General features: G+C 47.3%; 1 protein-coding gene across 2 annotated transcripts in view; it reads left to right on the top strand.

Moving 5' to 3' along the window:
* FBLN5 (fibulin 5) overlaps positions 1 to 14569 on the top strand; it is an 85387-nt gene extending 70818 nt beyond the window's left edge. For both annotated transcript variants that reach the window (XM_082617831.1, XM_082617830.1), the window contains exons 8-11: positions 290 to 412; positions 1488 to 1614; positions 5546 to 5741; positions 13598 to 14569. In XM_082617831.1, coding sequence (XP_082473957.1) covers positions 290 to 412; positions 1488 to 1614; positions 5546 to 5741; positions 13598 to 13759 — 608 coding nt within the window. In that variant the 3' untranslated portion in view covers positions 13760 to 14569. The remainder of the gene's footprint in view (positions 1 to 289; positions 413 to 1487; positions 1615 to 5545; positions 5742 to 13597) is intronic.
* Positions 14570 to 24209: the final 9640 nt, after the last annotated feature.

Genomic DNA, 24209 nt, shown 5'->3' with positions numbered 1-24209 from the left:
CCAGAGGCAAAGGGTGTTAGAAGCTTGATGGAGACAGATTTCAACTCCATGTAGGAGAGAATTTTCTAACAATTAGAGCTGTCCAAATATCAATGGGCAGCCTTGATAGGTAGTGAGCTCCCCATCACCAGAAGTGTTCAAGAAGTGAATTAGCAACTTCTTGGCAGTAAAGCTATCCTATGTGTCAGGAGAGTGTGGAAGCTGGAATAAATAAAGCTGGAATAGCACTAAGCTCCCATCCCTGGGTAGTCTGTGATTATAAACAGCAGGTGTAACTTGTCTCTCCCAGATATGGACGAGTGCAGCTTCTCTGAGTTCCTCTGCCAACATGAGTGTGTGAACCAGCCTGGCACGTACTTCTGCTCCTGCCCAGCTGGCTACATCCTGCTGGATGACAACCGAAGCTGCCAGGGTAAGGCTGTTCAGAGGGGAGGTGTGAGGTGGGGCTGGCTCGGGGGGGTCACCTGGATGTCTTCACCTGGGGGAGGTGACAGAGGTGAGGGTGTGAGTGGGTGCTGGTGACTCCCAGAGTGGCAGGCTCTGGGCAGGATGCCTGGGTTGGTGCCTTCCTGCCCTGCAATCCATCCTTTGGCCTCAGAAAGGACAAGGCCACTCTCGCTTCTGGAATGAACTCTGGAGATACAGGTGGCTGGTCATGCCTTCCCAGGCAGATCTCTGCGGCCCCTCTGGGGACTGCTCCAGACCTGACCAGGGCATCTTATGGCCTGGCCCTGGTCCATGAGCAGGTTTTCTCATGGCCCCTGCAGGGAAGCCTGGTCAGCTTTTCTCTACTGACTTCCTAGAGAATGGATGCCGGGGATACCTCTCACCTCTGACTGCTGTGTCCCTCCAAGGGTCAGGACCCCAGGCTGTGAAAGGGGTGGGTCTCCTCCAGATTGGCTGTTTGAGATGATTTCCCTCCCATGCTCCACTCACTGGGGCAAGTGGAGAAGGCTGGTAGCTGAGCAACAGACTCATTTTCAGTTCCTTGAAACTGCCTAACCCAAACACTAAGCAAGAATTCTCCACACAGCAGTGCCGGGCAGTAGAAATATATTGTGAGCTACAAATGTGAGCCACATATGTAATTTAAAATGTCCTAGTAACATGTCCTAGTCACATTAAAACAGTAAAAAGAAACAGGTAAAATTAATTTTAAGAACATATTTTATTTATGCAATATATCCAAAATATTATCATTCCACTATGTACTCAATATAAAAATTTTTGATAAGATATTTTACATTCTTTGGTTTTACTAAGTCGTCGAAATCTGGTATATAGTTTCCCCTTAACAGCACATCTCGGTTTGGACTAGCCACATTTCAAGGGCTCAGTGACCACGTGTGGCCAGTGGCTGCCATATTGGCTAGCATAGCTCTATAGAAAGACCCAGGCAGCACCCACCCATTCCCACCCATCTGGCCTGTGACTGTCACCTTGGAAGTGCTGCCTGGCTTCAGCCTCTTGTCTACTGTGCATTTCAGACATCAACGAGTGTGAGCACAGAAACCACACGTGCATCCTGCAGCAAACTTGCTACAATTTGCAAGGGGGCTTCAAGTGCATTGACCCCATCCGCTGCGAGGAGCCTTATCTGCGGATCAGCGATAAGTAAGTCATGGCTTCCCCTGGGAAATAGGAACATGGTGAGGGACCTGGTTCAGAAGGCTGTCAGTGTGGTATAAAGGAGAGTGTACGTCCAGGACAATGGGAGACCTGGCCTACTGCCTACTACACAACACACACACACACACACACACACACACTGTTCTCTACCACTCCCCCACTCATGCCAGAGCTATATGAAGATTTTCTAGAAAGCTAACCAAAAGGAGAGGCAGGGTTCATGGACCTCCTTTTCTCTTTAGTGACTTTGTTCTGGATACACAGAGTCTTTTAGAGCTGGACTTCTCAAAGGTCACGTGCATAGGAACCACCTAGGATCTTGTTAGCAGGCAGATTCTGATTCTGTGGGCCTGGGGTGATGTGAGACAGCCTTGCAGACAAGCCCCCAGGTGAAATGGATGCTTCCAGTCTCCCTGGACCTTGCTGGGAGTAGTGAGGGGTTAGAGAGGTCGCTAGAGAGTTCTCGATAACCGAGGGTACCTAGCTTGCTCTAATCAAGTTTTTGATGTCACAATAGTGATTTTTAAAATTTATTTATTTATTTATTTATTTATTTTTGGTTGAGTTGGGTTTTTGTTGCTGCGCGCGGGCTTTCTTTACTGGCAGTGTATGGGCTTCTCATTGCGGTGGCTTCTCTTGTTGCAGAGCACGGGCTCTAGGCATGCGGGCTTCAGTAGTTGCAGCACACAAGGTCAGTAGTTGTGGCACATGGGCTCAGTAGTTGTGGCTCGCAGGCTCTAGAACTCAGGCTCAGTAGTTGTGGCACATGGGCTTAGTTGCTCCGCGGCCTGTGGGATCTTCCTGGACCGGGGATCAAACCTGCATTGGCAGGCAGATTCTTAACCACTGCGCCACCAGGGAAGTCCCACAATAGTGATTTTACAAAGTCACCAGATGGCAAATATTAGAGTTGAGGAGAGAACTAAATTGAAGACAACCTCTACAAGGTGAATGCCCTAGGACTGTGTTTTTCTGCCCCTGGTGTATTAGGAATTCCTTTTCCTTCTCTTTAACTCCTATTTAACCATCTGAGTTCCTCCTCAGCCCACGTGTGCGCGTGTGCACACACACACACACTCACATGCACACATGCAGGGATGTCTTCTGCACTTCTCTCTTCCAGTCAAATGCCCTGAGCATCGCCCAGCCCTCCCACTGGAGATAAAGGGATGAATGGACATGCCTATTGTTCATGCCCTGTAGGGATGCAGTTTCTAAGAGAAATCCACAGCTTACCAGTGTGCTTCCTGCTCTGATCAAAAGCTGGACAGAAGAGGACAAAGCAGGGACAGGCTGGTCCCTTAGTGACGTCTTCACTTGTTGCTAAGAGCTGTGCTTCTAAGTAGCCTTTAGAATAGGGTTCTTTGATTTCTGGTTCCAGGGCCCTTTGCAGCAGAGCAGAGCTTCAGGCTGCCCTCATCAGCTCCCATTCCTGGTTCTCCCTGGGTTTCTCCAGGCCACTCTTGTCTGTGGTGGGGACCTGACCCGGTGCAGCTTGCAGCACTGAGCTGGTGTTACTGGCGAGGTCCCCAACTAGCCACTGAGAACCCTGGGAGACTCCCTGTCTCCAGGCCCCATTCCAGTTTCACTCCAGCCACCCCCATCCAGCTCATTTCCTTGTTCAGGTGTCCTGCACTCCCACCAACCTGAACAGGACCTGCTCTCACTTTCACCCATGCCACAGAATGTCCAGCCTTCTGGCTTCCATGCCCGAATATTCTGTCATATGGAAGGCATTCCTGCCATTGTCACATGGACAGATTTGCCCCATCTTTCAGATCTGAGCTCCAGTGTCACCTCTCCCAGCTCTCTGTGATCCTCTTCAGCTAGGAGCCATCTCTCCCTCCTTCAAGCTTCTTTTAGGAAACAATTCTTTTCTGTGTGACACGTGACATTTTAATGCGGCCATTTTGGCACCTGGGACATTTTGACTTGGATATTTTGATGGAGCCTTAAAAAACTAAACTTTAGGGGCTTCCCTGGTGGCGCAGTGGTTGAGAGTCTGCCTGCTAATGCAGGGGACGTGGGTTCGAGCCCTGGTCTGGGAAGATCCCGCATGCCACGGAGCAACTGGACCCGTGAGCCACAACTATTGAGTCTGCGCATCTGGAGCCTGTGCTCCGCAACAGGAGAGGCCACAACACTGAGAGGCCTGCACATTGCGATGAAGAGTGGACCCCACTTGCCACAACTAGAGAAAGCCCTCACACAGAAACGAAGACCCAACACAGCCAAAGATAATAGATAAAATGTGACACCTTAAATTTAAAAACAAACAAACAAACAAACAAAAAACTAAACTTTAAAAATTCTTTTTATACATTCACTTATGAAATGTTAGTTGAGCTCCCGTTCTGTGCCACATCTGCTCCCAGGTGCTGTGGTGTTTGCTCTTATGCTAGTGGAGGAGAAGCCAGTAAACACATTGTCATATAATGAATCCAAGATCATAGATGGTAATAGGGGCTGTGAACAGGAAGAACAGAAATTTACAAAATGAAAGAGTAGGCTGGACCTGGTCTAGCCTGGATAATCCGAAAGCCCCTCTGAGGAGATGACCCTTGGGCTGGAATGGAAAGGGGAGTCGAAGTTAACAGAGGGTGGATGAGCAAAGGGAACAGTGTGTGCAAAGACTATGAGACAAGAGTGACCTTGATGTCTTCAGGGACCGGAAGAAACTGCAGCCTCATGAATGACATGGACAGTGACCCAAGAGGAGGTTAGAGAAACGGACAGAGACCAGACCCCATGAGGTTTTAGAGGCTAAAATGGGGGTTTCGTTTTTGTCCAAGTTGCAATGGCTGCCACCGTAGAACCTTGAAGCAGGACAGAGACATAATCTGACTCATGTTCCACAAGGGGCACTCTGCCTGTGGCGTAATAGATTGGAGTGGGAGCACCCTTTACTCCACCACAGGAGGCCATCACAGAGGTCCAGGTGAGACAGTGAGTGAGACACTGCACTGACAGTGGAGATGGAGTGGTTGGATTTGGACTACATTTTAGAAGTAGAACTGATAGGTTTTGAAGATAGATTGGAAGTTAGGGAAAGTGTCAGAAGCCCAGCAAGGCTTACTCCCAGTTTTGGCCACCAAGGCATAGACCAACAGATGTTCTCATCTTGTTATGCACTCTGACCCCCTAGGGGGAGTCTCAAGGATGAGGTGAGAGATGGGGGTGCTTAAGGATAAATCAAGGGGTGTCTATAACAGGCATACCTTGGTAATGAGTCAACTTCATACTATGATAATGCTATTGCTAGCGTTTCACATTAGATGCTTTGTATTAGAGATATTTGTGTCTGTGGTTTATTTCGCCTGTTAGAGAGTGAATTTAAGATCAGGATCTTATTTATTGTTGCAATTAATGTCCTAACATCTTAAAGTCATGTCCTAATGTTGTATCTTATACATAGTGAGTTCTGAGTGCTTGTTTAGAGAAAGAAAATATTGAATTATATTCCACACAGACTGGGGTAAGTGCAATAGAAAATGTAGAGTGACCACTCAAGACCTGTCAGTCTAATGTACTTTCTCACTTTAAAAATTTCTCAATGAGTATGGATGGCTGGGGAAGTGAAGGGCTATGCAGCCCTTTTTTCTGACTAAATATGTGACAAATGTGAAGTGCATTAGAGGATGTCCCCAGTGTTCTGAAAACCAGACGTCTCAGGTTTATGCTCTAGTAGCAAGAATAGCTGACTGGCCAGAATAGGCCATTCTCTAGGAAACAGGGAGCTCACCTACATGCTGGAGAGCTTTTAGACCAGAGCCGGGAGTAGAGAGCCTCTACAGTTACAGCATTTGGATGGTAAAAATGGGGTGGCCTTCTTTTCAGTGTTTTAAGCGAGGAAGTATGTACATCCAGCATCTGGAAAGGATTTCCCGAGCTCTCACATGATTTCCCTTTCCAACAGCCGCTGTATGTGTCCCGCTGAGAATCCTGGCTGCAGAGACCAGCCCTTCACCATCTTGTACCGGGATATGGACGTGGTGTCTGGACGCTCTGTTCCTGCTGACATCTTCCAAATGCAAGCAACGACCCGCTACCCTGGGGCTTATTACATTTTCCAGATCAAGTCTGGGAATGAGGGCAGAGAATTCTATATGCGGGTAAGAAGGGGTGCTGAGTGATGGTCACCATCTTCAACAAGGTGTTCTGTTGTCTAGCCTGGAACATGCTTCTAGAAATAGGCCAGGGTGCAGCCAGGAGGGGCAGGTGTAAAGGCAGGAGAGGGAAGTGGATGCGAGTCAGACTCCAATGTCCTGGGTCCTCTCACTTTCTGTGTGGTCTTGCGAAAGTTGCTTCTCCTCTGTGAGCCTCAGAATCCTCAACTGCAGTGAGAAATCAGGCCAAGATGCAATTGTAGGTCTCTTTCCTCCTGCAATTCTTTTTTTTTTTTTTAACCATTAAAAAAAATTGTAGTACAGTTAATTTACAACGTTGTGTTAGTTTCAGGTGTACAGCAAAGTGATTCAGTTATATTTATATAGATTTATATATACCTGTATCTGTACCTATCTACATATGTATATTCTTCTTCAGATTCCTCCTGCAATCCTGTGGGAGAGGAATTCACATATCCATTTTTTCCATCCACTCATTTGACAAATACTCATCAAGTACCTACTATGGCCTTCTAGAAACTAGAAGGACTTCTAGTGAACAAAACAGTCCTGAATCCCTGCCCTCATGGCACATACATGGCAGTGAACTTAAAGGCATTCCTCACAGAAGTGGGCTCTAACCTGCATTGTCCAACACAGTAGCTGCGTGGCTCTTTAAATTTAAACTAATGAAAATGAAGTAAAGTTAAAAATTAGGTTCTTCTGTTGCACTATCCACATTTCAAGGGCTCAGTAGCCACATGTGGCTGCTGTATTAGCTCAGATATAGAATAACTCTGTCATCATAGAAAGTTTGATTGGACAGCACCAGCTTATCCATATCAGGAAAAAAATTTAGAGCACACATCCTAAAATATATTTGCTTCTTTGTAAATTACATACACCCAGTACTGTACCATTTCTCTTATTGAGCTTCATCTCCTGCAACCTCTGGGGTGATCACATATCTTTAGAGCCCCCTGGCTTAGAGCGATGTTTTTCACATTTCAGTGTGAATTTGGGTACTTGTTGAAAAAAATGAATTCCAGAGCATCCTCTTTAGAGAATCTATTTCAGAAGGTGGTGGCTAAGGCCTAATGTATCAGTTTCCAGTGGCTGCTGTAACAGATTGCCATTAACTTGGTGGCTTAAGACAACAGAAATTTGTTGTCTGAAATCATTTTCACTGCCCTGAAATCAAGATGTCAGCAGGGCCTTGCTCCCTCTGGAGGCTCCAGGGGAGAATCCATTCCTTATCTCTTCCAGTTTCTGGTGACTGCCAGCATTTCTTGGTTCGTGACCACATCACTCCAATCTCTGCATCCACTGTCACATTGTGACAGAGCCTCCTCCTCTTCTGTGTGTATCAAATCTCCCTCTGTCTCTTAGAATTGACACGTGATTGGATTTAGGGCCTATCCAGGTAATCCAGGATAATCTCCCAGATCCTTAACTTAATTATGTCTGCAAAGATCCCTTTTCCTTATAAGATAACATTTACAGGTTCCAGGGATTAAGACCTGATACTTTTGGGGGCCATGATTCAGCCTAGGAATCTGCATTACTAACGAATACAGTATGTGGTCTTCCAGGGTCCCTGTGGGGTGCTAGACTCAGAAGTTTACCCACTTTCATGGGACACAGCCCACTGGCCTGTAAGGGAACCACATATCTGAGCTCTTTCCCTGTCCTCTCCCCAGCCCCGGGCAGAATCTTCCAGTCCTTGCCTCTGGTGCTGGGACTGTCTGAAAACAGAGAGGTCTCAGAAGCAGGATTAGAACAGATTAGAAAAGGCCCCAGGAGCTGGTATCGTGCCTGTTTCCTCACTAATATGTTTTTGGCAAGACCCTAACAGGGCTGGGTCATGTGTGATAACATACCTGTGGACCCAGCCTCTGTAGATCAGTGTAGTGAGGTCAAGGGCTTTGGAAGATGGTGGAATGAGTTGAGGGTAGAGGAACTTCTCAAGATGAAAAAGATGAGCTGCGCCTCTGTCAGTCCTTTCTCCAAACCCGTAAGCCATAGCCACTCAGCACAGCCCACCTGCCTGAGCCTCTGGGGGCTTTCCACCCCCCGACGCACCCCCCCCCCCCCGAGCATAAGCCTAGCCCACCAGGATTCTCCAGCCTGGCCTCTGTCATCTGTACAGACACAGTGGGTCCCAATCACAGGGCAGAGAGATGCCCCTCTTGGGGATTTAAAATACCATCACCCACATTACCTGCTTCAGGTTACCCACTGCCCCCCCCCAGCAGAATAGAAGGTCTGCAGGAAGTGGCCTTGTCTTGGCAGGATTTCACTCCCAGGTCACCACCTCCTAAAATCCCCTAGACCCACATGTTCCCTGTGAGGCTGACTTGTAAGAGCTACACCGCAATGGTGGGTGGGGTGGGGGGGTGAGGGGTGGGAAGAATATTGTCCTCTTCTACAGGTGGAGTGAACACATGGGAGGGCCCCTTCCCGGCAGCTTCCTCTAGTGCCTGGATTGTCACAGCGACTAGGGGACCCTTGACACTCACAAAACTTTGAGCTGTATGTGGTTTGCTCTCTCTCTGAGAACATTGAGAAGGGCCCTAATTCTTTAGTATTTATTCAGATGAGGATGTCAGGACACGAAGTGGGTGAGGGAACATAGACCTGCCCTGGGAATGGCTGAAGGAACTTAGGGATGGGGAGGTGGATCCTGGCTGGAAAGATCTCGAAGGCTGCCCCTGGGAAGAGAAAACAGGCTCGCTCGGTGTAGGGGCCCTGTGAAGCCACAGGGCATGGGGCCAGGAAGACAGAAATCTGTTGGAGCAAGCAGGGCTTTTCCTTTCCAAGCTGTGCAAAGCTTCAGTGCCCTCCTCAGGAGGCCCCACGGAATCATTCCAATGTCGGCTCTGGAGACAGCCTGACCTGCCTCGTTTGCATTCTATAACTTACCAACCGTATGACCTTGGGCAGGTTACCTAACTGCTCTGAGCCTCAGTTTCCTCATCTGTAAAGAGGGGATAATGACAGTATCTACTTTAGGATTGGATGAGATCATCTACTTAGCGCCGTGCCTGGAGCACAGAACGGCTGTTTTTATCAAACCAGCAGGATGGAACATTCAGTAACTTCCTTTTTCTCACTCTGCTGACTTGAACCTGCACACACCTGGATGAGCTCTCAGGTGGATCCCATCAGATTCGCAGGCACTTTCAGTTACTATTGAATTGTCTTTTCTCCCATATCATAAGTCCCAGCTGCTTTACGTGGAAACTTCAACGGCCCAGTCTCTCCTTCAGTGCAAAGCTCCACCCCGCTCCCCGCCCCCACCAGCCCCCCCACCAGCCACCCCCCACCAGCTTGGCCTCTGTACTGCCTTCCTCTTCCCCTCCCCACGCTGGCTGACGTGCTGCCCTGGCCCCTCCTCCAGGGTTCTGGGGATGCAGATGGTGGAAGGGGAGTGGTTAGGAGGGAAGGGGCAGGCAGGCCTTCTTCCTCTCTCTGGGGCAGAGCCCAAATGCTCTTGCTTTCCTGGGATGCTTTGTGGGCTCTTTGGAGATTTCCCTGAGGACTTTGCACGGACCATTCCCAGATGTGGGCGAGGGCCTCTAGCTGGCCGCTTGTCACCGCAAACCTCTCTCTCAGGAAGTCTTTGTGTGTCTGTGTGTTGCCTCACCCTGGCGGGCAGACCTTACACTGGGCCTTCGGGACACCAACAGCCAGCTCCCCTGCAGCCCCGTTTCCTCCCCGTGGTGCAAGGCGGCTCTGGGGCTCCGCTGGTGCTGCTCTCTGCATCCTTTAATGTCAAGGGACCCACAGTGAAGGCCCCTCTTGCTTGATTTTGGGGCTGGTAAGTGTGTTTAATACACTTATATCGTATAACAACGGCAACAGGAACTAAGACAGCACGGGCAGCAAATCCTGTACGGTGCTGGACATACGCCAGGTACTTTTCACGTATCACGCCTTTCATCTTCACCACAATCCCGTGCGCTGCGGCCTGCTTGACCTTCCTGACTCTACAGATGAGAGCACGGGGACACAGAGAGGTGAAGTAACTTGCCGGAGGTCTCACAGCTAGGAAGCCCCAGAGCAGGATTCGAACCCAGGCAGTCTACCACCAGTATCTGTACATACTCTCACATTTCTCTTTAGGATGCAGGGTATTTTCACCTACTTTTCCAGCTTTGGGGTCTCAGCCGAGACTGAGATAACAGGGAAAGTCTACCTTAACATCTAATCACAGTAGAAAGTGTTCAGTAAGCGTTAGTCATGATTGTATCGATGGCATCGTTTCCGCTGCTGCTGCTACCGTTGTCAAGAGTTTGTGGGCTGCTGGGCCCTGGAGGGGTCAGAGGTGCTCAAAGGACTGGAGCATCCTGTGAGGGGTGGGGCTTGATGGCTCTTCAGGCTCTGCCACCCTGAGAGTCACTGACTGTATTACGAGCACCTGGGAAGAGCTTCAGTTCACACATCAGGCAAGCCACATGCATACAAACCCACACATGCATGCACACGCGTGCACACACACACACACAGGTATGCACAGCCACACCCACCAAATGCACACTCACTCATGCACACACACTCTCATGTACACACTCACATGCACACACTTGCTTGTATGCATAGGTACGGGTATGCACACGTGTGCACACACATGCATACAGATGCACAGGTGCATATGCAGGCGCATGTCCCTTTCATAAGCCCTGTTGGCGATCTGTCTCACACTGAGCCCTGGACAGAGGACTGGTGATTGGCTTTGGCCAGGTGACTTAGGGACACAAGTAGGGCCAGAAGAAGGAGCACGGTCACAGGGTACAGACTGTGGCCGAGTGCACGGGGATCACGTGGCCGGGCCAAGGGGAGCTGACTTGCTGTGGCCTGGCTGCTTGCCCCATGTCAGACAGTGCCATCCTGCGAGTTGACTCAGAACAGACCCGAGCGAGTGTAGGAGCAGGGCCACGAAGACAGACAGCCAGACAACGGGTGGACTGTTTGCAAGCTACTCCCATGCAGGCAGCTTCACAAGTATTCAGTCACTCGCTCCTTCTTCTGTCATGGAGGTTAATTCAGCACCGCTGCATATGCAGCTCTGAGTCAGGCACTGAGAGTTTAGGGACAAACAGGATGTGGCCTCTGCCCGCAGGAATCCACACTATGGTAGGGAGGGGAAAACAACCAGGCAAACATTTACAGTGCAAAGGAGTGATTCTCAACTAGAGTAGGTGCCACGGGACGTCAGGAAATTGAGAGATACTTGAGACCTTATCGTACAGCTTAGTGGCCAGAAGCTTGATTTCTGGAGTCACATGCTCTAGTACCATGTGCTAGTGTACTTAACCTACTTACTTTGTAGGGTTATGAGGATTAAATAAGGGAGGTATGCAAGGTCGTAACCAAATGCCTAGTATCAACCACCATCACCGTCACCGTCATCATTTTGTACCAGTGACCACCAAGTCCACCAATGACGAGAGCCTCTTGGGAGGCCCATTTCATTCATGCCCCGGCTCTGCCCTAAAAGCCCAGTGAGGAGCGGAGATGTCGGTCCTTAGCTCTCTTGGCAGGCACTTAAGTCCTCTGTGTGCTTGTGGGCAGGCCTTTCTCAGGCTGCTGTAGATCTGACCCTGGTGGGGATCAGACTGTCTGAGCTCTGAGATTACTTCCAAATAGGAGAGGCAACGATGCTCTCACACTCCGGAGACATTTACAAGGACAGCCCAAAGGGACAGCTGGGAAGTTTCCAGCGGTTGCATTCCCCGTCCCAGCCTCTGCAGCTCTCCCTCCAGAGGCCTCTGCCCTCAGTTCAGGGTCCTCAGCTCCTGGCCTTTGTTCATGCAAACAGGGAAAGCTGGTGAGATATTTGTATATGTAAATGTCCTGGGCATTACCCTGTTTGGCTGTACCCTCTGAAGTCCTGGCCCAGGGCTCCGAGGTTTTGCAAGAGTTGACAAGGAAGTGCTAGCGATCCTCTGCGTGAGAGGGTGTCAATTGCGCGGATGCTGACGGGAATGGAGGGAGCTGATGCCAAGAGGAAATGGCTTGGCTGTAAAGCTGCTGATAGCCCAGGGGAGGTCCCACCACCTGGGTGGCACCTGTCAGCCTGCCCCGCCCTTGTCCTACCTGTGGCAGCTCTTGGGGATGTCCAGAACTTTATGGGGAGCCCCCCCTTCAAGGAGCGAGATAAAATGCCTGGTGTGGCTTTAAACAAGCCAAGTTTCTTGATTTTGCAGAGCTTGTTGCTTTCAGTTTCTGGGCACAGCATTGGACTCTGCAGTTTGTACAAAGGGATTATCCAGCATGTCCTGTTCCCTTATGCTATTTCCTTTCCAGGGACCCACTCTCTGGCTGTTACAGTGACCCCCGACCCCAAGCATCTGTCCTTCAGGGCAGTGCTAGGAAGAAGTAAAATACACATCAGTCTTTTCTGATAATTGTTGTGCAGTAAAAAAGGCCTGGGGTTTGGGGTCAGACAAAAGCACCAGAATGGTATCCCTTGTCTCTGCCCCTGACTGGTCTAGTGACCCGAAGCAATGACTTAACTCATGGAGCCTCAGTTCATAAGGAACAGTGAAAAAAAGAAATAATGAGACATACCTTTAGTATGGCAGTTAGGTTCCCCAGCCTGGGTCCTGTGCTTTTAGATGAGCACCTTTCAGTTGTTAATGTGCCCATGAATCACCTGCAGATTGTGTTAAGCTCCAGATTCTGGCTCAGTCGGTCTTAGGGGGGCCTGAGATCCTGCATTTCTCATAAGCACCCTGATGATGCTGATGCTGCCAGTCCAGGGACCACCACACTTTGAGTAGCCAGGACTCTCAGAGCTTTTATGGGGATTAAATAAGCACATATACATAAAAGTGGCCGGAAGAGCGCCTCACACATGGCGGAAGCTCAGTTATATCAGTCCTCTCTCCTTACCTCCTTGAAAGCTTTAGAAAAAGATTCAGAGGAGGAAAAAAGCTCACATGAAGTTATCAGGACCACAGCGGTAGGGTCACAGAGTGGTGAAGCTGTAGGTGAGTGCAGAGTGTCCAGCCGGGACCCCCAGCAGGGGCTACGCTCAGAACCACCTGGAGGCTGGTAAACAAGTCACACTTCTCCAGGCATCATCGAAAAATCCACTGAAGCAGAAAATCTTGGAATTGGCCCCTGGAATTGTTAGTTTAAAAAGTGTCCCAGGTGCTTTGGAGCTGTTTACTTGGGAACTACTGATCTGGTACAAACCCTCATTTTAGAGAGGAGGCACAGAGAAGTGAAGTGACAGCCCTGAGTCACGTAGTTAGTTTGGACAATTATTCATTCTTTCATTCAAGATACGGTCCCTGAACACTTACCACGTGCTAGACACTGTACTGGGTGCTGGGGGGTTCAGGGGAGGAAAACCTGCCCCCGGTCCTTGCTCTTACAGAGTTCATAGTCTAGTGTGGACCAAGTAAATAGGGTGGACGATGACACATGGTAACGAATACCTTCCTTCCTAGGCCAAGTAGAGGGTGCACTGGCAGAGGGTCATAGGGACCTGAATTAGATTGGGGAAAGCACAGAAGCTCCTCCGAGGAGGTGATATTTCAGGTAAGACCTGAAGAGATAGTAGGGAGAAGCCAGGTGGAGCACGAGCAAAGTCGGGGGGAGAGCCTGGCATCGAGGGATGGCTGTCGGCCAGCAGTGGGCAAAGAGGAGTGCCCCGATTGGGGCTACAGAAGCCGGCTGTGGCCAGACCCCCTGGCCTTCCGCTTTGGTGACTGTCCCAGAGGCCACGTCTCCTGACGGACAGCTTTCCTCACCCTCTCTGCCGTTGTTCAACAGCTTCTGGGGTCAAGCTCACCCTGGTTCCTTAAGCCAGTCAGACTTTCTCTAACTGGTATCCCTGGTTCCGTCCACAGCAAACAGGCCCCATCAGTGCCACCCTGGTGATGACACGCCCCATCAAAGGGCCCCGGGAAATACAGCTGGACTTGGAAATGATCACTGTCAACACCGTCATCAACTTCAGAGGCAGCTCTGTGATCCGACTGCGGATATACGTGTCTCAGTACCCGTTCTGAGCCCTGGGCTGGAGCCTCTGACACTGCCTCTCAACAGCACCAAGGGACAGGAGAAGCGAAGAAACCAGAGGGAGAATGAGAGCGAGAAAGACGTGACGCCCTTCCTGCTGAATTTCTCCTGGGGAGTCAGCCCCGAGTCCCGACCACGCCTGTATTATTATAAACCCCGTCACTTTGAAGGACATGCTTCCCCAGTTGCTATGACACAGTTATCAGAAAGCATTATCATTGGCACCCTAACCTGAGATCGACGGTGATTTTTCAAGGCCTTCAGTTTCTTTCCATATTTTTCAAAGAAAATAGATTAGGTTGGCTGGGGTCTGAGTCCACGTTCAAAAACTGTGAACCGCTTCCTCTCACCTCCTCCAGGCCTTCTTTCTATCTCTTCCCTGATTGCTTCTTTGCCAAGGCCCAAAATGCTCCTGGGGATGCTGGGTGTAGCTAGCTTGCTTCTTGCATGTACAGAGAAGGCTATGGAAAGAAACCACAGCAGGATCTAAGGGTTTTTAAAGAGTCTATTTCAAAGCCATGTCTGGTATTTTCATCCATAAAAGAAGTTTTAGTTGTCCTTAAATCTGTATAACTGTTTAATCCTTTCTTGTTCATTTGAGTATTTTTTTTTTAACCCACGGTAGAATTCCTTCAAAAGGCCTTAAGGCACATGTTATGTTCTGTCTTCCCAAACCCAGTCTCCTCTCCATTTTAGCCCAACGTTTTCTTTGAGGACCCCTTCATCATGCTTTCTTTAGAATTTTTACACAACTGGGTTGGAAGGCAGATGTCTCCAAACTGATTAAATATTTGAAGAGATCCTGTGTTTGGTTCATTTTGACATCGTAGATGATTCAGCATTTGGGGTTGGTTCTCGTTCTCTTTAGTTTATTGTGTACTGGCTTGAAAAGGTCTCCAGAGAGTGAGATCATCGTTAACAACTTGATAAGGAGTGAGGGTGGGGAGAGAAATAGTGGTGGAGGAGGGAGGGGAGAGCATCAAGCCTGAATCTTATTCCGTTCAATTGGAAGACAACAAACAATCCCCCTTGATGTAGATTATTTCCAGGTACTTTTCCAGAATAGGAATGTATCAAGTTACTTTAAATCAGTGGCCCTCATCCCTGACTGTGTAGTAGATAACCAGTGGAGCTTTCTAGAAAAAAAACCTGACTTCCTTGTCCTCACCCCCAGAGGTTCTGATTTAGTCAGTCTTAGGTAGGGCCCAGGCATGGGGAATCTTAAAACCTTTAATAAATAGGTGGAGTTGAGAGCTCATTGCATAAAGTGAGGGAGACAAATGTGGCCCTAGCCCTTGTCACCTTGCCCTCAACATCTTTTCTTACTTGTAGGGTTCATTTTTCTTTTCCTGGTCAGGGACCTGAATTCCCTTCAATCCTGGTACCCCAGGCAGGGACAAAGAGAGTCAACAGTGCAAGTCACAGATGGGAGAACAGGTGGGGACAGCTACCTTTGTGTCCCATCTCAGGAATCAACCCCGTTACCGAGTCCAAGCTTGTACTGCTTGCTGCATGACAGGCCAATAAATTGAGCAACTAATTGTTGAGGCAAGGAATAGCAACTTTATTTGGAAAGCCAGCAGACCGAAAAGACGGTGGACTCATGTCCCAAAGAACCATCTTGCCTGAGTTAGACCTCAGGCTTTTTTTATACTAAAAGGGGAAGGAGTAAAGTCAAACATTTCCTGGTTCTGGTCAGCCTCCAGAGGGGATATGTTAATTCTTCCTTCCTAAAACAAAGCTCTTCCAAACCATTTCCCACTGTGCCCTCTCCGTCAGGTTCAAGTGATATTAACAGTAACACCAGCAACAAATCAACAATACACTGCCCCAGTTTCATAGCTCAGAAGAGAAAGGACAACTTCCTACAGACTTGCTAGTGTGTGGACCCAGCTCCACAGAGCAGAGAGCAGAGGTGGCCCTGAGCCCTGGGCTTCCCCTGGGTGGGGAGGCTTAGGTGTCAGGACTGGGTGTGGAGTTAGAATGCTGAAGGCTTATGTGAGCTCTGCACTGAGCTGCTCCGAATGACTGACTCAGGCTCAACACAACTCGAGGGTAAGGTTTCCTTTAACTTCTGAAAAAGAAGGAGGGGCAGCCTTGTCTAGGTGATTTGAGAACCCATGGGTTTCAGAGGTGCCACATTTGGAACCAGACCTGAGTCTCTAGGACTTGCATTTTATTTGTTCATGTCAAGACGTGGCTTCCTACTTCTAAGAAAAAGAGCACAGAAAGACTCATAAAAGCAGCCTCAAAGGACTTCTTGGCCTGCAGATTGTTCTTTCCAAACATAGTCTGATGAGTTCAGTGTAAATGAATCAGAAGCATGTGGGATCAATTTACCTTAAAATACCCTAAACTAAAAACTTAAGGGAAAATGCCCTTGGGCTAAGCGTGTATGTACTGTAGGGCCAAACCCCAGACATTTGGGAAACAGTTAAAGAGGCTCCCAGAACCCGAAAAGCTGTTGCCTTCGGCTACCCCTTGGGAATAGTTGGGTGTTATTATTTCCACAAGACTGGGGATAAGCCTGCTCTTCAGATCTCAGCATTGTGCCCCCTCGGCTGGAGTCTGCTGGGGCTGGCTGTCCCCTTGGACCCTGAGGTATCAGGCTGTTCCACACCTGTCCCCCCTCATCAGCATTGCCCCATCTCCGAGCTGGGCTGAGAGCTTGTCACATGAACCCCGCTCCATTCTGTTCCATCAGGGCTGGAAGAATGAAGGACTCTGTGGTGGAAGAGGTGCCAGATTAAGAGCTGGGACACCTGCAAAAGTTCTTGTGTTACCACCTAATCTTCTGGGTTCAATGTGGATGAAACCTTCCATTCAGCTGCCTTTAATTCTAAAGTTTTGTGATTTCTTGAAATGTACTTTGGGGATGACAGCCAGCATTTCCATTAAGCTGCAATTTGAGAGTTTCACAACCATTTGCCAATCATAACACTTTCTAACTGGCACAGAATCCACCTACCTGTAGCCTCTCAGGCCTGGAAAACGTACTTCGAAATTTTCTTAGGTAACTGTCTTGGCCCTTGCGGTGTTATTTTCCCAGATGGTGAAAACATTTCGGCAGGTCTGATTACCTCATTTTCGGTGGTTTCAATGTATTCTTGTGGACTGAGTGTTTACTGTAATATGTACAAACTCTTCATCTGGGTGAGCCAAGAGGGTCACCCAGAGAGAGACGACACGATAAAGGAGCAACTATTCTTTTCTCTCCTCTCAGCGCATGAAATCCTGTTTGTAGAAGGTTTTCATTGTAAGAGGAGAACACACTTTGGTTAAGCACCTACCCACCCCACTTTGGTTGGGCCAGTTTCTGGATTCAGAGAGATGAACAAGATAGATACAAGCCCCTGATAAGATATTTATCTAAGGGTTTATGCAGCTTCTGAGACAAAACTGGAATACAGTGTGGTGGGTGCATTTTAGCAGTGTGAACAAAATGATTTTGGTTAGATTTTCATAATTATTGACATGTCTATTTCATACAACAAAAATTCTTATGAACACCCTCAGAAACGTTTGAAATTTAGAATAAGATGTCTCTGCTTGGCTTACTAAATACACTGAAAGGAAACACAAAATCAATGTTAGCTAAAAATTCTCTTTCTTTTGGTTACTGTTTGTATGTACCTTGAAATGCAATGTTTTAATCTCTATGGAAAAAGAAAAGCAAACTTTTAGTAAAGCTCTTCATTATTTTGAAATTGACCAATGCTCATCAACTATCATACAGATATACAGATTGTTCTTTCTTGTTGATATTTTCTTCTCAATTTTCTTAGTGCCTTTACGTAGCAGATGGCTGATAGCTTCATTAGAATCCCTAACATAAGTAACTAAAAGATGTTTAAAAAAAAATAAGAAGTTTCAGGACAAAAAGGAGTGCACTGAGGCAGGATTTATCACTTTGGTAGGTTTTATTTGCAGGGGGTGGGGAGGCGGGGGAAGGGACAGCATCCAATTAGAATCTTTGACTTGCTGATGCTTCCTAGTAATGAATCTTCACCAGCATCCATCAGTGAAACAGACCATTAAGGTAAGAAAATAGGTGTCAACACAGGAATGATCGATTATATTGTCATTGTTGGTGTTCTCTCAAAGAGGCAATGACATGTTGACAGGCAGTGACTAGCAACGTTTTTTTCAGGAATTTGGAGTATTCTTGAGCAATAATGTAAGATGGATGTAGGAGTAAATTGTGCATGGATGCAAACACCAAGGTCCTTATGATACCTATTTATCAAGATTTGATGTTTTTAATTTAATGCTGATTTAGGGCTACCAGAGAGTCATTGGATAGCTGGATACCACTTAAAAGTAGTTTTGGGGGCTTCCGTGGTGGCGCAGTGGTTGAGAGTCCGCCTGCCGATGCAGGGGACACGGGTTCGTGCCCCGGTCCGGGAAGATCCCACATGTCGCGGAGCGGCTGGGCCCGTGAGCCATGGCCGCTGAGCCTGCGCGTCCGGAGCCTGTGCTCCGCAACGGGAGAGGCCACAACAGTGAGAGGCCTGCGTAACGCAAAAAAAAAAAAAAAAAAAAAAAAAAAAAAAAAAGTAGTTTTTGTTTGGGGAGGACTGTTTTGGTTTCTACCTAGCCTTTTTTCCAATTCTTGCTATCCTACTTTCTACTGAGAATGCATTTGATGTTGCAGAACTCGCTTCTATCACAAGGTAGCTACTATACTTCAAACACATGCCTTGAGTTCTTCTGAGCTTTAGTGTACAAACCACTTATAATTTGTCCATAAAGAGGAGCATGGATTGCTCTTAGATTTGTTAATGTCCTCCATCCTCTGCTCTTAAAAATTTTACCAAAAAAAAAAAAGTTATTGAAACCAAGCTGTGGTATTTGCACATAACTTAGCTCTTTACAGTGATTCTGTGGTCTTACAATTTTGTGTTGTCTTATTTTGTTTCATCTCCTTCCAGTTCCACTTTGAAAAAGACCCCCACGGAGATGTCCGCCCCAAGCTTGGCATTTCCGCACAGCGTTTTCCCAGTCTTTCGGAAAAGCAGATATGTGGACCGATAGCACTGCTGCAAAGGCAGCGTTTTTAAGTGCAAAGGCGCTATTGAAATCATAATTGACTTTTCAGTAAAACCGCAGTTAGTCAAGAGGATCCTTTCAGCTCAGAATCTGTGCACACTGGGGCAGAGCTAGGCCCTCTTGCTTCTTGCTTTTTTCCTGTTGGAATTTTCAATGTATAACCTCTTAGGGCTCTCAGTGCAACTTTTAAAAGACTCGTGGCATCATTTTCCATCATAAAAGCCAGGACTTTTCTAAGTAGCGGGTGAAGAGCTCCCAGGTGTACTGCAAGAATTTTGTGACAATAAGGCAACTGGAAAAGGAGCTGGTTGCCTCATTTGGAGCAGCTGTAGAGAAGGGGCAGGCTCTGGAAGGAAAGGCTGTTGCTTCCTCCAGCTAATACTGAGCCAGTACTCTGCTAATACTCAGCTAATAAATATTCTGCTCTTCACACTCACTCCCTCCAGCTGCAAGCTTCCATCTTGGGAGATTGCCTCAAGGCTACTCTGGTTCTTAATTTTCACCAGATTTCACTCAGCGCCACTCCATTCCTTTGTTGATTCCTCAACAACCTGCTGAAGGCTGAGGTGGGAAAGAAGAGGACGAGGATAGAGATGGAGCTTCTCTTGTTCCTCCTCGGAAATGTGGACTCCGTTTCCTTGCTTTACTTCTGAGTAAGCTTGTGGGCTTGGGGTTAGGAGCCTCCTTCATTCTCCTCCTCTTCCTCCTCTCATTTCTTCCCCTTATTCTCTTCTCTCTCTTCTTTCCTTTTCTGCACTGTCCCCTGACCCCTACTGCCTGATCTGCATCCCAAAGTTGTGAGTTGGTGGTCGGGTCCTGTCCAGTGAAAGCACAGCTGGGTCTGAGGGGCAAAGTACAAGACTATGGATGCATTTTGACCACTTCTCCCTCCACCTCCTCTTCTCTTCTTTCCCAAGCACACAGAACCTCTCCCCAGTCTCCAGAACATCCCTTCCTGAGCAAAGACACGACTTCCCTTTTCTCATTTTTCTCCTGTCATCCCTGCTCAAAAAAGAAAGAATCTTTATCCAGTGATCTGACCCTGAGTCTTCCCTGTGGCTGTTCTTCCTGAGGACTCACTCTCAGAGTCCTTTCTGACCCCCAGTCTCTCCTTTCCAGGCTCGACTTCCTTTGTTCTAACACCCCTTCGTCAGGAGCCAGGCTACCCCCACTCATTACCAGAAATGCACTTTAAAAAATCTTTCCAACACTCTCTGTCCCTAGTCCATCGTGGCATCTAGCAGCTTGACATGGTGCCTATAGTCTTCGTGTAATCTGGAGCAGAGGCTGGGAAAAACTGGAGTCCGTATAAACTGAGGACCGTGCACGGTCTCTAAAGACCAGGGTTTCTCTTCCAGTAACAAATCACCCTTAACTTTCTTTGTAAAATGTAGTCTAGCACTTTTCATAAATTCACAGATTATAGAATTATTCATCCAAATTATTCCCTAATAGAACATACTGTGGAGTTACGGACAGTAACCTTTACTCAGATCCACCTATATCTCTGCAACCTTCACCTGTACACCCCTTTTTCACGGTGGAATTGAGATTTAGCTGCGACTTAAATGACGACCATGAAGTCCTCAAGCCTAGGAAGGAAAGGACACTGAGAAGACCAATGTGGTTGGAGCAGAGAATTCAAGCGTGTGTGTACGGCAGGGAGCAATGGAATTCTTTACATTATTGATGGCCCTATTCACCTACATGAGCTTGGACTTCATTGTAGAGACCAGAATTTCACAGAACACTAGCCCACCGAGATGCTAACCAGTGCTCCAAGACTGAAGAGTTTGCTTGTTTACTAGATTGGGGAATCTGAATTCTGAGTACCTTTTTGAAAGATTCACAACTGATATTAGAAAATTAAAGCCTCTGAGAAGTCCTACAATGAAAAGGAAACCTGGTTAATTTTTGTATATAGGTGAATCAAACTTATTTGGAAGGGAAATGTTTTTTTCCCCAGAACAACTATCAACATCTCCAGCAATAATTTTCCTTAGAGTTTGGGAATTGCTGCTGTCTGCTATGGAGGGGACTATGGTAGGGTTTGTATTTTATTTTGTTTTGCTTTTTTTTTTTTTTTTTTTGTACGCGGGCCTCTCACTGCTGTGGCCTCTCCCGTTGTGGAGCACAGGCTCCGGACACGCAGGCTCAGCGGCCATGGCTCACGGGCCCAGCCGCTCTGTGGCATGTGGGATCCTCCCGGACCAGGGCACGAACCCGTGTCCCCTGCATTGGCAGGTGGACTCTCAACCACTGTGCCACCAGGGAAGCCCTTGTTTTGCTTTTTAATTAGGAAAGGGACATGGTCTTATTTTTAGGAAGATCACTTTGGAAGTGGTGTATGGAGATGGGAGAAATGGGAGTCCAGCAAAATACTGCAGGTTGTTCACTTAAAAGATCATTACCTCTAAGTTGATCTTTCTGAAGAGAAGGCTGACTAGTTCCTTGCTTAAAAGTCTTTACTGACACCCAGCCTCGCCTCTGCCCATGGGGTAAAGTTCAAACTCCTGAACGTGACTGACAAAGCCTTCCATGTTCTGGTTCTTGCCTTCTTCTCCAGTTCCATCTCCAATCACTTTCCCCTCCTTCATAACAAATTCTCAAACAAACAACACCCCTCTCCCCCAACCTGAAAGCCTTATATGTTCCCTCCAGCTTCTCTTGCTAGAGCTCCTCTCATTGGCAGCGCTTCTCTTTGTCCACTTGCCAGATGCCTCTTCATCTGTCAGTATTGCCCTCAGAGGTCAGCTCCTCTCTGAGCATTCCAGACCCATCCCTGAAACCCTACAATTACATTGCCAACTCCACCCTCTACTCCTGTTACCTGTGTTCCTGTGGTTGTGATTACCATGCCGAGTTCTAAAATGCAAACTCCTTCAAGACACCATTTACATGTTGCTCATCACTGTAGGCTTAAGGGTTAGCATAGCACCTGGCACAAAGTAGGGGGTCAGGGTCATTCAAGTGAATATGATGATGGGAATTGACAAGAGAAAATGGAGAGAAGGGGAAAGAGTCAGGAGAACTGTAGTAGACAGAATCAATAGGTCTTGCTGATTTACTGGGTGTGGAGGCTCACGGAGCTAAGGCACACCCTGAGAAATACCTCAGGAGGAGGGGTTTGGGAAGTAGGGGAAGATGAACTCCATTTTAAACTTGCTCCGTTATTTTTATTTTTGTGTGGAGGTATAATTTACATACAGGGAAGTGCATAGGTCTTAATTGTGCAGTTAGATAGTCTTGGACAGGTAGAATCTGCTGGCTTTGAGGTGGCTGTAACACATCCAGGTGGAGGTATTCTGAAGATGGTGAGAAGTATGTGTTGGAGGAGAGAGTTTGACGCTAGAGATTGAGTTCTGGGGTCCTTTGAGAAGTGGTCCCGGCGACGCAGATGAGGTGGCTCCTTGAGGATGAGAAACCCAAGGATCCATTTTTTGATCTAAAAGACCAAATACACTCATGAAAGCAGTCATCCACTCCCTGAGAGTCCGTCAATTGCTTCCTGAGTGAGTGACGGGGCTCCTATTCCCAGTAATTATGGTCAGTACATACCATGCCTGAGGAAAGAATGCTAAGATAAACAAAAATGACTCATGAACCAATATCAAAACTGAAAATTACATTAACCATGCCATCTGTTAGCTTCCGAAACAGCAGAGTCATTTTCTTATTAACCCATTAGGCAAATAAATGTTCTTGGCTGGAGGTTAGCATTCATTTCCCCCTAAAGTATACTGCATTTAATTAAATGTACAGGAAAAATTCTATTGGCCTTAGGAGTTATGGTGATGTGGTGGGAATATCTCTAGTCTGGAAGTCTAGACATCTTTGGTTCTTTTTCCAGCTCTCTCTGGAAAAAGAGAGAACTTTTCTAGGTCTCTCTTGAAGGCAAGACACTTGGCCTCTCTGAGCCTCAGATTTTCCTTGTAACCTGAAAAAATATTAACCCTGAACCCTGTATTCACTTGACTCCTCAACAAATATTTTTCAAGTTTCTACTCTGTTCTTGGATTTGACCTGCTTAAGAATCCCTGCTCAAACAATTCTTTGCTCTGGCCTCTGGCCAGATACCCATCACTCTCAATTCGAAAGCATGCCTGCGTTCTTTACACTAGAGGATGAAAAAGTGAGGTATGCACAACTCAGGTTCTTTACAGGAATTTTGTTCTGACAACTGGATATAATAGTGTCAATCTGGGGAGGCAGAGGGAACACTGGGATTGGAGTTGAATAGACCTGGGTTTGGGTCCCAGTTCTGCCACTTATCAGTCAGTGACCTGGAATAAGTTGTCTGGGTTCTCTGAGCCTTACTTTCGTCATCTGTGAAATGGGGTTAATGATACTCACCTCCTTGTTGTTTTGAGAAATAAGATGATGTATGTGGAAATGCTTGGTGATTTTCTTCCCTATTATCCTAGCAAGCAGCAATTGCCCCATGCCTTTCTTCACCTCAAATATTCCAAGTATCCAAGCCATTCACTCGAGCAACGACTCAGTTTATAAACAGTTCTTGGAACTTGAAGGACCGAAGTGGCCTCACTTCTCTCAGCATACTCTTAGCAGTTTCCTTCTCATTTCATTTCATTTCATTTCAACTTGAAATCAGGTCCATTTCATCTCAACTTTGTACAAAGTGGGAATGTGGTTTCCAGCAACATTTTTACTCTTCCAGTACACTGTTGATGTCCTAAGGAGGTCATTTTAATTGGATTTTATTGATAATGCCTCCATATAGACCATGACAACCGAAAGGATCTAGAAATCATGTCATGAGGTCCAATTGCCTTATAATGAAGATTCCGAGGCTGAGAATAGGGGATTGACTTGCTCCAGGTAACCTGGTGGTAGATTGGCATATAGGTCTCCTGATTCCTGGTCTAGTAGTTCTCTTTCCCCTAAACCACAGAATCTTTCCAGTCCTGAGCTATTTAAACTGTTTGTATCTCAAGTGATCTGAAAGCTATTTGCTTGATCCACAAGGGTTCTCCCTGCCCTTCTGTGCTGAAGGACATTCACTAATTTAGCCCACTGTCATGTCCTTTCATGGGAATTCAGTAAGGTAAACTGTGGCACAGTGAGGGACAGCAAAAACCACAAGGAGACCACAGGTAGGCGGCAACTCAAATTAGAGTTGAGACAGAATATGCGTTATCGGAAAAAAAGACTTCAGGGCCCTTGGGTGGAAAATGGACTGAGACTTCTTTAGTCCACAGAACACTGATACAGAGAGAGACGCAATAAGGGTTCCCACATGGTGCTCTCGTCTTTGAAATTGATCAGGGTCATGAGCAAGCCACCACGATATGGACAGCTCTGGGTGACAGTGGAGGCAATTTTGGTGACACTGTATGAGGCCTCCCATGCACATCTCTTCCTCCCTCCCTC

Source organism: Mesoplodon mirus, assembly GCF_964341445.2.
Source record: "Mesoplodon mirus genome assembly, chromosome: 4".
NCBI classification, from domain to species: Eukaryota; Metazoa; Chordata; class Mammalia; order Artiodactyla; family Ziphiidae; genus Mesoplodon; species Mesoplodon mirus.
The sequence above is the reverse complement of the archived record's forward strand: the minus strand, read 5'-3'. Positions and strand labels throughout refer to the sequence as shown.